At 43.0% G+C, this 12703-nt stretch overlaps 1 protein-coding gene across 6 annotated transcripts in view; it reads left to right on the top strand.

Moving 5' to 3' along the window:
• The window catches only part of DYNC2H1 (dynein cytoplasmic 2 heavy chain 1), a 310954-nt gene that overhangs the window by 38869 nt on the left and 259382 nt on the right, over positions 1-12703 (top strand). For all 6 annotated transcript variants that reach the window (XM_078059076.1, XM_078059074.1, XM_078059073.1 and 3 more), the window contains exons 27-34: positions 152-284; positions 386-503; positions 2212-2324; positions 4331-4450; positions 7436-7586; positions 9221-9426; positions 10474-10656; positions 11676-11858. In XM_078059076.1, the coding sequence (XP_077915202.1) occupies positions 152-284; positions 386-503; positions 2212-2324; positions 4331-4450; positions 7436-7586; positions 9221-9426; positions 10474-10656; positions 11676-11858 (1207 nt within the window). The remainder of the gene's footprint in view (positions 1-151; positions 285-385; positions 504-2211; positions 2325-4330; positions 4451-7435; positions 7587-9220; positions 9427-10473; positions 10657-11675; positions 11859-12703) is intronic.

Raw genomic sequence — 12703 nt, 5'->3', positions numbered from 1 at the left:
GTTATTTCTTAGAAGCATAGTGATGTTTTGCTGTTAAAATAGTGTTACTTCTAGTTTGTTCTAAGCAGGCAAAAAATAAATGTCTCAGTATTTCTCTTTCAGCCGGAAACTGCTAAAATAAAGGTAAAAATAACTCTTTTTTCTTCTGTAGGTCAATAATGGCTGACATCAAGAAAGACAATAGAGTCACAACGTTAACTACCCACGCGGGAATCAGAAATTCTCTGCTGACGATACTTGATCAGCTTCAAAGATGTCAGAAATCATTAAATGAGTTTCTGGAGGCATGTTTTTTAGAAGTACTTCTATAATAAATTTTAAAGTCCTTTATCGTGTGACTCATTTGCAAAGCTAAGGCTCTTGTTCTTGTTTGTGTTTGTGTCAGGAGAAGCGCTCGGCGTTCCCCAGGTTTTATTTCCTCGGTGACGATGACCTGCTGGAGGTGCTGGGCCAGTCGACCAGCCCCTCGGTGATCCAGTCTCACCTCAAAAAGCTGTTTGCTGGTAAGAGTCAACAGGTCTCCAGCACGTAGTTACTGTGTTTCAGGATCTGCCAGGCGTAGTATTAGGCTCCGAGGTAGACTGTCGAATAGAATGCATGTCCCACACTCAAGGAGAGTTTATAGTTTAGTGGAAAGACAGCCTGCTGCGTGGACAGACCCACGGCGCCTCCTGCGGTTGGCACAGCCGCGGCTGAGGAGCAGTTCGCGTCCTCCTGGCGCGTCTCGAAGGGGACATCTCAGCTGCGGTCTGCAGAGCGTGCCGGTCGTTGCCAGCAGCACGATGGGAGGGCGTCAGGCGCTGGCTGCAGAGAAAGAGAGCGCGCCCCTTCCTTGCCGAGTGGACGCCCTCCGAAGGCGTTGCCAGTGGGGAGGTCTGGGGCGGGGCAGGGCCGTCGGGGGCCGGCTGTGGGCTGAGGCGAGGTCCCCTGGTGAACAGTGTGGTGACAGAGCCGTGCGCGTCCCTCCTGCTGAGTTGCTGTCGGCGGGTCAGGGACCATGCACTCCGTCTGCTATAAAAATAATGGTGACTGTTGTTTCAGAATGTTCCGTTTGTTGGAGAACAGCCATATTTTTCAAATGAAGTAAAACACTGTCACCATCTTCGCTTACGGTCAGGGGTCAGCCACCGACAGGCCCCAGGCCGACTGGCTGGGTGCCGGGCTTCCTGCCGTGCGGTTGTGTTGGAGCGCAGCGTGCCCGTTAGGGTCGGGGACGGCTCTGGTGCGGCAGTGCACGGTGGGGGAGGTGACCAAGGCCGTATGGCTCTGGAGCCCTCCTGTCCTAGCGCCCCGTGCCCCACACCCGTGTTCCCTGGCCCCGGGCGCGAGGCCCTCGGGCGCTCCATCCGCAGCTCTGGTCTGGGCTGTGGGAGGCAGTGGCCGGAGCTCTTGGAATCAGTAGCCTTGCTTTCAAACTCGGCCTCTACCCTGGATTAGCGAGCTCCCAGTTTACCTCTCTGAAGTTTACTTTCCTCCTCTAATTGGAAATAACAACTTACGGGGTTTTTGTGAAGATTAAAATTGGGTGTACATGTATATCAGTATATTGAAGTATTTTTGTCTACCATAAAATAAAATACAAATCTGGGGGAAGGGAGGTCCCGTTTGCCCTCCCCATTCCTTCTTCTCTTTTGTCTTATATCATGTTAGTGGAATCATCAGTACATGTTCCTACGCGCTCATTTGTGTCTGGCCTTTTTTTGCTCATCATCATGTTTTTGAGATACCTGCAACTACATTTTATTCCTTTTTATTGCTGAGTAGTGTTCCGTTGTTTGAATATAACAGTTTATTCATTCACCTATTGGTGGCCATTTTGGTTGTTTTCAATTTTTTTTTTTTTTTTTTTAAAGATTTTATTTATTTACTTGACAGAGACACAGCGAGAGAGGGCCACAAGCAGGGGGAGCGAGAGAGGGAGAAGCAGGCTTCCTGCTGAGCAGGGAGCCCGATGCGGGGCTCGATCCCAGAACCCTGGGACCATGACCTGAGCTGAAGGCAGACGCTTAACGACTGAGCCACCCAGGTGCCCCGGTTGTTTTCAATTTTTGATTAGGAAAAACTGTTCTATTACATAGGAGAATTAACATAATTCCAATACATTATAATACATATTATGAGGTACACATTATACACTGTGGTAATGATGTATCTTGTTTAATAATTGTGTTTTTAATCCTTTTACATTTCAATTGTTCTTTTATATTATAGGTATTAACAGTGTGTGCTTCGATGAAGAATCTAAACATATAACTGCGATGAAATCTTTAGAGGGAGAAGTTGTACCTTTTAAAAATAAAGTTCTTCTATCAAATAATGTAGAGGCAAGTAATTCTTCAAGTATGAAAATAAAAAGAAACTATGAACTTTGTATCAAAAATAATTTAGTCTATTTGTAGGGTAAACTTAGGCCTTTTAGGAAACTCATCTCGTATCTTAAAAGAATTATTTGTTAGGTTGAGAATGATTTGATATTGAAGAAAATATAGATTTTTAGTCTTTGGAAGGCATTATGTAATTATGAAAAGAATCTTTGCTTTGGAGACGGAAAGACTGGATATTAATCTTAACTCCTCAACTTATTAGCTATGTGACTTGGAATCACAGCTTTCTTATCTGTAAAATACCCATTTTACTACCCATCTTACTGTCTGTTGCAAAGACTGTCTGTTGAAAATTAAATGAGATGACTGGCTTTAAGTACACGAGATAGTGTTAGGAGCCTAAATACTCACTAGGTACTTGAAAAAGATGATTTACTTCAGAAGGTGGAATTATGATTTGTTATTGACTCTCACACACCCAAAATGTGTTGTATGAGGTGATGGCTGTATAAGATGATTTTATATGAGATGATTAGGTGAACAAGTAAGTTTAAAATGAATGCATGCACAGGACGACTATTGATTAATGGGCCCTGGATCCTTGGAAGTGAATGGTCAAAGACGTCCGACAGGGATGCAGCTGAAACCAGACAGCAGGAGGTCACAGCACATTGAACTGTAATTTTCACGGACCAGAATTATCTTCCAGCTAGCGGCTGGGGCCCGTGCCTGATCACACACATATCTGTCTCTACCGTTGAGCAGAATTTCTTTTCCTGAGTGGACCTCAACATTTGATTGAATGTTGATGACATCAGTCAGGTGATTGGAAGCACAGGTTTGTTAGAAGCTCCCATGTTTATGTTTGGTGAAAGGTTTTGTTGCTGTGTTGTTGTTTGCCCGTCTTGGGATTTTGTTGGGAGCGGACGAAGAGAGAGGAGGAGCGTGCGTCTGAGCAGTAGGTCCGCAGCAGCTTTGCCAGCAGAGGGCACAGGAAGTCCGCAGGCTGAGGCCGTGATCAGCAGAGCGGTTGTGTGCGGCCTCGCACAGAGTCGTTCTCATGCCGGAGCCCCTGCGCCGGCTGAGCTGCAGTGAAGTTCAGGCTGCCGCATACCGGAGAGGGCTCCAGAGTGGGAGAAGTCCAGAACTTAGAGTTTAATGATGATGAAAGCCTATTTGCATTGTAGGTTTTGGACTTATATTTTATTGCAAATATATGGTCTTCTAGAGTCATGATTAATAAATATTCATTGTGATTGTTCTCAGTTACTGTTCTGTTAACTCCAGTTAACTTTATTATTTTATCTATCTTAAAATGAAAAATGTATTATTTTGACCCCGAAACAAAATTAGTTTTGTTTAAAGAAGTAGCTTAGCTCCCCACATAATAGAGCTCACCCTCATAAAGCAGTCCCTTCTTCCACTGCAGCTTCCTGAATGTGAGCTCACAGGATAGCGTGAGCCCTGAGATGAGCCAGTCACCGCGACTCTGCTTTATTGGCCTGGCTCTCTAGTTTGATTTCTTGTGACGTTGAAATGAAGGGGTTAGTTTGCTCGTGTTATGGTCCTTTGTAGAGATGATGACAGTGAGAGCTGACTGTACGTTTATGAGTTTTCACACTTAACCATTATCCCAAGAGGTAAGAGCATTGTTTTCCTCAAATTATTTAATTTCTTTATTAATAAATTATTATATGTCATATAACACATTTTGGGAGTGTGAGAGTCAATAAGAAATTATAATCCTGCCTCTTGAAATAAATGAATAGGGTCAGTCAATAGAGTGTATATTTGTTTTATGACTTTTGTGTATTATTATTTTTTTGAAAGGTTTACTCATTTATTTTGAGAGAGAGAGAGAGAGCACATGAGCAGGCGGGAAGGGCAGAGGGAGAGAATCTCACCACCGTGAGATCACGACCTGAGCCAAAACCAAGAGTTGGATACTTAACTGACTGAGCCACTCAGGAGCTCCTTGTATATATTATTCTTAATTTTATTTTCAGACCTGGTTAAATGATTTAGCCTTGGAAATGAAGCAGACTTTGAAGCAGTTGTTGATAGAATGTGTTACTGCTGGACGAAGTTGTCAAGGTTCAGTTGACCCATCCTCGTTCCCTTCACAGGTAAGGGGCTCGTGTCTGGCAGGTAGGCAGGCCTGGGGTAGGCAGGCCTGGCTTCATGGGAAGATCCCTGACACGGAGGCCGGGGGCCCGACAACTGGCATCATCTTGTTCTCTCTCTTCTGTAGCAGTTACTTCTGACAGATTGCTTAACTTCCGAGTCTTTGTTCCTTCCGCTGTAGACTGTGACAGAAGACCTGCATGGTGGTGATTGAGAGGCTTTCAGGCAGAGGTCAGAGGCGCTCAGGTCGGCCAGGGGCTCAGCGATGCAGCGGCTTCCTGGTTCCAGGTGGTTAGTGCATCACTGAGGCAGAGGCCCGGGGTCTGTGCACTGGGCCTCCGTCTCCCGTCAGTCATCCAAGAGGTTGGCGCTGGCGGGAGGTTAGCGGGGCGTTCTTGCATGTCTGAAATGGGGCCATGGCGCCGAACTGGGGTGTCGGCAGGGGAGCCGAGAGCTAGTCTGCATGGTGGGTCGTGGACCTGAAGCGCGGCCGCGGATCTGGATCTTACAGGACGTGGTCCCGATCTTACCCGCTGTGGTGCAGTGTAGTGCTGAGACTTGTGCTAAACATCCTGCCTTGTTCAGGATTCGTTTCACTGAGGCTGAGACTCATACCGCAGGTGCGGGACATCAGGGGCTTTGGTTCTCGGCACCTGTAAAGAGCAGGCATTGGAGATACTCTGTGATGTCTCACAGGAAAATCTACCCCACTGCTCAAGGTTATGTGCTTTCCAGACTAAACCATTTAGTAGCTACTGGAACAAGTTTTATGTTGGTTCTTTCAAAGCTTGAGAAGTTAGATGGGAAACTTGAATATTTTAGATTCTTAGCCACTGTCTCATTCCTGTCATTTGCGTCTTCTGGTAGGTCGAGACAAACTGAAGTATGTTTTAACAGTTCTTGTTAAGCTCTTAGAGAAAACTAAGGGTAATCATCAGCGAACAGTAATGCCATTGCAGAGTCCGAGGTAAGCTGCTCTGTTGCTTCTGGAAATGTTCTCTACTCCTTTCAACTTCCAGGTAGGATTCAAGTGAACTTGGAATAAAAGACAGAGTATTAAAACATTTCCAGAAGGAAGGATTGTGTAGCGATTGATTGGGGGAGTGACAGCCATGTCAGGAGATGTGCGGGGGCTGTAGGCGCGGGAAGGAAGCTGCTGGTCCGAGCCTGCAGCCCATCTCAGGGCTCGCAAGCACCTGGCTGAGAACGGGGACCACAGAAAGTGTCAGTAGTTCACTGTCTCCCTAAAAACATGAACTACTGAAAGTAGGAATAGTTCGTTGTCAACCAAAACAAAGAATTCTGGTGTCTTAGCAGTTAGTGCGAAGAAAAATTTCTCTCAAGAGCCTTTACGTATGGGTCTTGAGTAGCATACCTGCATGAGTATCTGGTATGAGTCATACTGCTAGTTCAGCTTTCTAGAGGCTTTTTGTAAGGGCCTGAAATAATGTAGAGAAGGAGCGTTGTGATCTGGGAAGGAGACAGCACGCCAAGTGGAAGGGATCCGACAGGCCCTGGTTCAAATCCTGCTTTTGTCTGTGTTCTCGGACTGACTCTTGTGGGCACTCAGTTCAGAGGGCGTGATGATACGTACGGAGCCAGCTTGTTTTGAAGCTTAAAGTGTAAAACGTTTGCAAAGCACTGTTAATGAGTGCTGGATTTTAGGTTATTAATAATATAGCGACTGCCCAGATACCATAATGGTAGTGTGGCCTGAGAAGTAGCCAGGACTGTATTTCGACTACCATTTCTCTTAGCCTCTCACAGAAGTTGTATAGCAGACTGTTAAAAATTGAGATTATCAATGTGCACTTAATAATGCAGAAATTTGGTAGTATTGCCTGAAAGGGAATCCACAGATAGGAATATTAGTTTGGAGGTAGCAAGTGAACATTTTTGTATGAAGATTAAAGAGCAAAGGTCTTTCTCAAAAAGCGGATTTGGATCTGCTTAAATGCTTCCTCATACACTTGATGAAAGAGGCTGGTGAGTTTGTCCTGCAAATTAGGGGAGACAGCTTTGCCCCGGAAAGAGTTACTCCTCCTCTAAAGAATGGTATTTAATGCTATTTATATAATGCTATTTATATAATGTTTTTGATAGTATGTTAACACATTGTCTTAAGTTCGAACAAGACGGCAGCTTAGCCTGCTGTGTGAAGTTATAAAATGTATATGTAGGTAACTCAATGAGTTAATCTGGTAAGTAGAGGCATCCGATGATACTCATCTAGATGCTGAAAAGTATCTATCAGAAGATACTGTCCCATAGTAATTGGTCAGTAGGTTTAGTCGTTTTATATGATTGGTTTTCTGCATTCATCTAAGAACTCTACTAAACTATTTTAATAGAAGTTTTCAAAGGCTAGTATAATGTATAACGTATAGTTAACGTATAACGTATAGTTAAATGTATAATGTATAGTTAATGTGTAATGTGTAGTTAATATATAACGGCTTTATCAGTAGCCGTGCTAGGTTGGTTCTGTTACAGTAAGTCTTTCAAGCAGTGTTAATATTTCATGTTTTATGTAAATATAAGGATATCTCTTGATCTATAGCTGGTTTCTGTTTATGGGTATTAGACTGAAAGATGAAGACAGAACTTAATTTAAGATAAAATTAGAATTTCGAAAGTTTAGACTTCTTTAGTAGCCTGAGATTATTTTGGAATGCGCTGATACCTTTGCATCCTTTTTCTGAAAAGAAGCCATTCATAAAGAGGAGAGTCGGGAGAAGAAAATACAGAGCCTCTTAGGTTACGGGGAGCCTGGTGGGTTCTAGGACCAGGCACTAGGCCCGTGGGAGAGTAGCTTGAGGTGAGTTCTTGGTGAGCTTTCCTGGGACAGTGCTGCAGGGACCGGTGATACCTTCTGTTAGAGACCCAGTACACAGCTGGGGGTCTGGGAAAAGGTATCTCCTCTTAAGTTGATGAAGTTTTCTAAGTAAATTTACCTTTTAAAAATAACTTTTCTCTTTATTCATTAGATACTATGTTTGGCAGAGCAGATTAAATTCACTGAAGATGTAGAAAATGCTATCAAAGACCATAGTCTTCATCAGATTGAAACACAGCTGGTGACTAAGCTAGAGCACTATACTGCCGTTGATACAAGTTCGGAGGATCCAGGGAACACTGGTATGAAAACTGGTCCGTCTTCTGCCTGCTTTGGGGTTATCTGAACTTTTTCTTGTTACTCTATCTTAATTTATGTCTTGTGTTTTTGACTGTATCTTTCAACCCATCACCTATTTCAGAGGTTTAGTTTAAGAATTAGAATATACATGCTTTTATATTGTACTTAGAATCAGTAATTTATTACTTGAAATAAATGTAGGAACCTCCCCCCATACAGGTTTCTTTATCCTCTTCTACGTAGCTGCGGTCTCGTGTATCACCCCTGCGTGCCCTGAAAACTCAGACTGTGTGACAGTGTTTGCCTTTAGCATCAAACGTTTTAAAGACTCGAGAAGAGCGGCCTGCTGTGTTTACCTGGATGCTTACCGTTTCTGTTGCCCTTCCTTCATCTTGACGCTCTCACTTTCCTGCCGGTGGAGTAACTTCCTTTGGCGCTTCTTTTAGTTGGAGTTGCTGGCTCTGATTTCCTTCCTACAGTTGCCTGCGTCTGAGAGTGTCTTTATTTCACCTTCACTGTCTTTCCTTAAGGAAGTATTGTTTTGGTTCTTTGCATGTGGAATGATGTGGGATTGTATCCCGGACATTGTGAATATTGTGTTATGAGTGTCTGGGTCTTGTTTACATCCTTTGGATAATGTTGATGGTTTCTGTTAGCGGTTGATCGTGTTGGGTTCAGGCCCCACGTTCCAGCCAGCCTTCTCTGGGCTGTGGTTCTGATGCCAGCTCTTTTTTAGAAGTCGTTGACTCGTGTGTAGTGTCGTCAGGCACTGTGCTGTGCTCCTGAAACGGTTACCACCTGTACGTCATCTACACTTCAGTAATTCAAACAAAATAGTCTTTGCAACACTACTCACATGCCCTCACGCGTGTGCCATCTGATGGCCGGCTCTCAGAGGCTTTGGTTTGATGGCAAGGAAGAGATCCGCCCAGCTGAGGGTGAGCCCAGGAATCATAATCCAGTTTCTAGAGTCATTTTCCCAATCCCCTCTGTCTCCATGCTCCACCCAGTGTTTTTTGGTTTTCTTGGGCTCCCGTTCTGCTCTCCGACCGCCAGCCTTCCCCGCCGGAGTTTGCCCGGACGGCTGGCCTCCCCCACCCCCAGGCTCCCTGACCGCCAGCCTTCCCCCGTCCCTGAGCTTGCCCCGACCGCTGGCCTTCCCCCCCGGAGCTCGCCCCGACTGCACCTCTCAGGCTTCTGGCTGCAGTGGGTCCAGGCCTGGGGACACCAGAGAGACAAAAAGAGACCATTGGCTTGGTGGCACTTCTCGTTCAGATCTTCCCCAATTTGCCTGACACTTTGTGTTTTTCAGACTCCGGAATAGCCATCGAGGGCACGTTGTGCATGTTTTATACTTGGGCTCAGAGGGAGACATAGGCTGCAGTGTGCTTGCTCCCTCGCGTAAGGAACCCGACCCTCTCTCCCTGAAGTCTGGTGCCTTCATTTCCATATGCAAAATTCTTATTTTTTACTGGTGGATTTGACATTTGTTTGACTTCTGTGATTCATATGACTGTATCATTCAAATGTATCACAAAATTACCATTTAAATTCATTTAAAATATCTGTGTATGTATGTAATAAATACATAAGTCACAGGCTGACATTTTCTCAAAATATTTTAATTTGCATACAGAATCTGGCATTCTGGAGCTTAAACTTAAAGCATTGATTCTTGATATTATTCATAATATTGATGTGGTAAAGCAGTTAAACCAAGTTCAAGTTCATACAACTGAAGACTGGGCCTGGAAAAAACAAGTCAGATTTTATATGAAAAGTGATCACACGTGTTATGTGCAAATGGTGGATTCTGAACTTCAGTATACTTACGAGTATCAGGTATGACTGGTGGCAAAGTATTTTATTTTTCCAGTTGAAACTATTTTAAAGGAAATTTGCTCTTAGGTGACAGAATTATTTTTATTTTGGTCGTAACCTTTAAGAATTTTTTTGTGTGCGACCGTCCTTTCTGTTTCTTAACTAAGAAGATGTTATATCAGAGAAATATTTGCAGAAAAGTAAAGATAATGGCGGTGTCGTACTGAATTCTGTGAATGTGCCTTTTCTTAGAGTAGCATTTATATAAAAATGGAGCTGTCTCTTTAATCCAGGGATAGTGGATTCCAGCAACGTTGACGGAAGGAGTCTGGCCCATGCCTACACACACACACACCAGTAACGTAGCTCATGGAACCTGTTTTCAGAAAACCCAGCTGTATCCTCTCTGCCTTGTCCCATGATAACGAGTTAGTCATCAGGCTCTGTCGGACAATCATGTTAGTAAGGGTACATCAGGAGAGTCGCCAGCTGACTCTTTCAGAAAGGGAATGTGTTTTGAGACCCAAATCTGTCTACTAAGTTAAGGGAAAACTCCATAAAGTGCAGCTGGAATTGGAATCTCTTTTCCCTAAAACTTAGACATTTTGAGAATTATTTGATGAGTTGATATTATTAATTTCATAAGGAAGTTTTCAAAATAATTACATTTGAGTCTCCAAAGTGGTCCTGATTTATGAAGATCATAAGATTTAGGGAATTAATTTACATGAAATTTAAAATTGATTATTATTGTATAATAGAGTTCTGGATTTCTTTGCCTTAGCAGTACGTCTTTTTACCACTATCAAGAACTTGAGAGACTATTTGGAAAATCTTCCAATATATTAATTGAGGATGGAATAAACTACATGCTTGGGATTAACTAAGTTTAATTTTAGTTTGTGCTTTAAAAAGTTTCTTCTAGTAAAAAAATATTTTGGATATTTTTCTATGTTAGCAGCTTTAACTTTTTTGTTGCCTTTTTAGCTTTTTAACTAGTCCCACAACTTCATGTTTGTAAGGTTGAATAAAACATGAATATTCAAGCTTTTTGTTTCCCTTGCGTAGGGCAATGCTCCCAAGCTGGTTTATACGCCGCTGACGGACAAGTGCTACCTCACCCTCACTCAAGCCATGAAGATGGGTCTCGGAGGAAACCCTTACGGGCCAGCTGGGACTGGAAAAACTGAATCAGTCAAGGCCTTGGGTGGACTTCTTGGAAGACAAGTTTTAGTCTTTAATTGTGATGAGGTAGAATGCATAATACAAACTAGATAATAGTGTGTTAGTTATGAGTTTGGATTAGTATTCATGTACTTATATAGGAAATGCCCTATTTCAAAATCACTTTACTTTTGAGTAACTTGAAAACAGAATTTGTTTTATTTGAACAATAAAATGGAGAGAGGTTGCAGAGAGTATAGTCCCATAACTTTTCTAAAGGGAACTAGTGCAAATAAATAATTTTAAATACAGAATGAAGGGTTATGTTAGAGGGTAGAAAAATGTTTTTGTTTTTTTAAAATTAGTGATTCATCAGTTGCTTATAACACTCAGTGCTGGGGCTCCTGAGGGGCTCAGTCGGTGAAGCGCCCGCCTTTAGCTCAGGTCATGATCTCAGGGTCCTGGGATCGAGCCCCACATCGGGCTCCCTGCTGTCTGGGAGCCTACTTCTCCTTCTCCTTCTGCTGCTCCCCCTGCTGTCTCTCTCTCTCTCTCTGTCAAATAAATAAAATCTAAAAACAAAAAAACAAACCCCCACGACACCCAGTGCTCATTACATTATGTGCCCTCCTTCCATCCCCCATTTACCCCATCCCTCCACCCCCTCCCCTCCAGCAACCCTCACTTTATTTCCTCAAGTTCACTCATGTGAAATTTAAGAAACAAAACAAATGAATATAGTGGAAGGGAAGGAAAAATGTTTTTAGCAAGGAGACTAGTGAACAGAAGGAGGAAAAAAGATTCATTTTGAAAATACCATTTTAAAAACATTTTGTGTAGGATTTATATTTCAACTTAAAGAATAACTAAAAATCTTGTATCTGTTTAGTTCTGTGTATTTTCCAGAACACTTTCACATGAATTATTTTGTTTATTGTTTGAAACCACCCTGCAAAGTGTAGCTGTTTAACCTGTACTTAAAAAAAGAGCAAAAGAGGCAGAGGTGGGTGAAATGATCACCTTGCCTGTAAATATCAAAGTATTAAATTATTATTAGAGATCCTAATTATTTTTTCACGGATATAATTTTTGCTGTTATTTTTTAGGGCATCGATGTCAAGTCCATGGGACGCATTCTTGTTGGTCTGGTGAAGTGTGGGGCCTGGGGCTGTTTTGATGAATTCAACAGACTGGAGGAGTCAGTGCTATCAGCCGTGTCCACGCAGGTGCAGACGATCCAGGACGCTTTGAAGAACCACAGAGCCGTGTGCGGACTGCTTGGCAAGGAGGTGTAGATATGCTGGGAATTTTAAAATTCAGATATTTTTTACGACTTTTCATTACGCCTACTCAGGCAGATACTCTGTCTTTATTTCTCCTGGCGCCCCTGTTAAACCTTGTTACCTGTGAATTGTCTGAGGTTTCTCACCCTTTTTTGGTCTCACTTTTCCATTTACCTTCAAAATTTCAGTACTGAGTACTAAAGTTATAATTGTATCTGCTAATGTTTCCTGGGCACTTACTCCGTGCTGGCCCTGTTCATAATGCTCCCGGTCCCGTCTCACCTAACAGCCGTCAGAATCCCTCCAGGGAGGGACTGCTGTACATTTTCTGCTTCATGGATGGGGAAAGCACGGCTTGTGAGTTAGGAGTAAGTCATGGGGCTGGGAACTGACCCCGAGTCTGTCTCAGTCTGAGGCTCATGTTTTTGATCCCTATTCTGCATGGATCTTACAACAGTAAGCATTTAGCTGTTTTTCTCTTCCTCACTTTTTCCCATCGGAGATACATATTCACGTCATGACAGTGTGAACTTATTTGTGTAGAAAGTGTGAGCTTCTCTATATAGCGTATAATGTTTGAAAACACGGAAAGTTCAAAGACCTGTGAAATTATCCTCTAATCCATAATAACATTTTCACAGGACAGGTTTTTCAGGGCAGGGCAGGGAAGTAAGACCGGTTCTAAATTATTAATGTGTTATTTCCGTGCTGCTTCAACTCTTCATAAAGAAAAGAGAAACTGTTAACGTTTTTACCTTTCTGCCGTCAGAATGTACTTTCTTACACACTGAGTTTTTTTCCTCCTGTAACAACCTGAAGGAATTGTCCTTTGTCCCAGTCAGCATTGGTCT

This window comes from Halichoerus grypus, chromosome 11 (genome assembly GCF_964656455.1).
Source record: "Halichoerus grypus chromosome 11, mHalGry1.hap1.1, whole genome shotgun sequence".
Taxonomy (NCBI): Eukaryota; Metazoa; Chordata; class Mammalia; order Carnivora; family Phocidae; genus Halichoerus; species Halichoerus grypus.
Note: the sequence above shows the minus strand (reverse complement) of the source record. Positions and strands in the feature narration are given on the sequence as shown.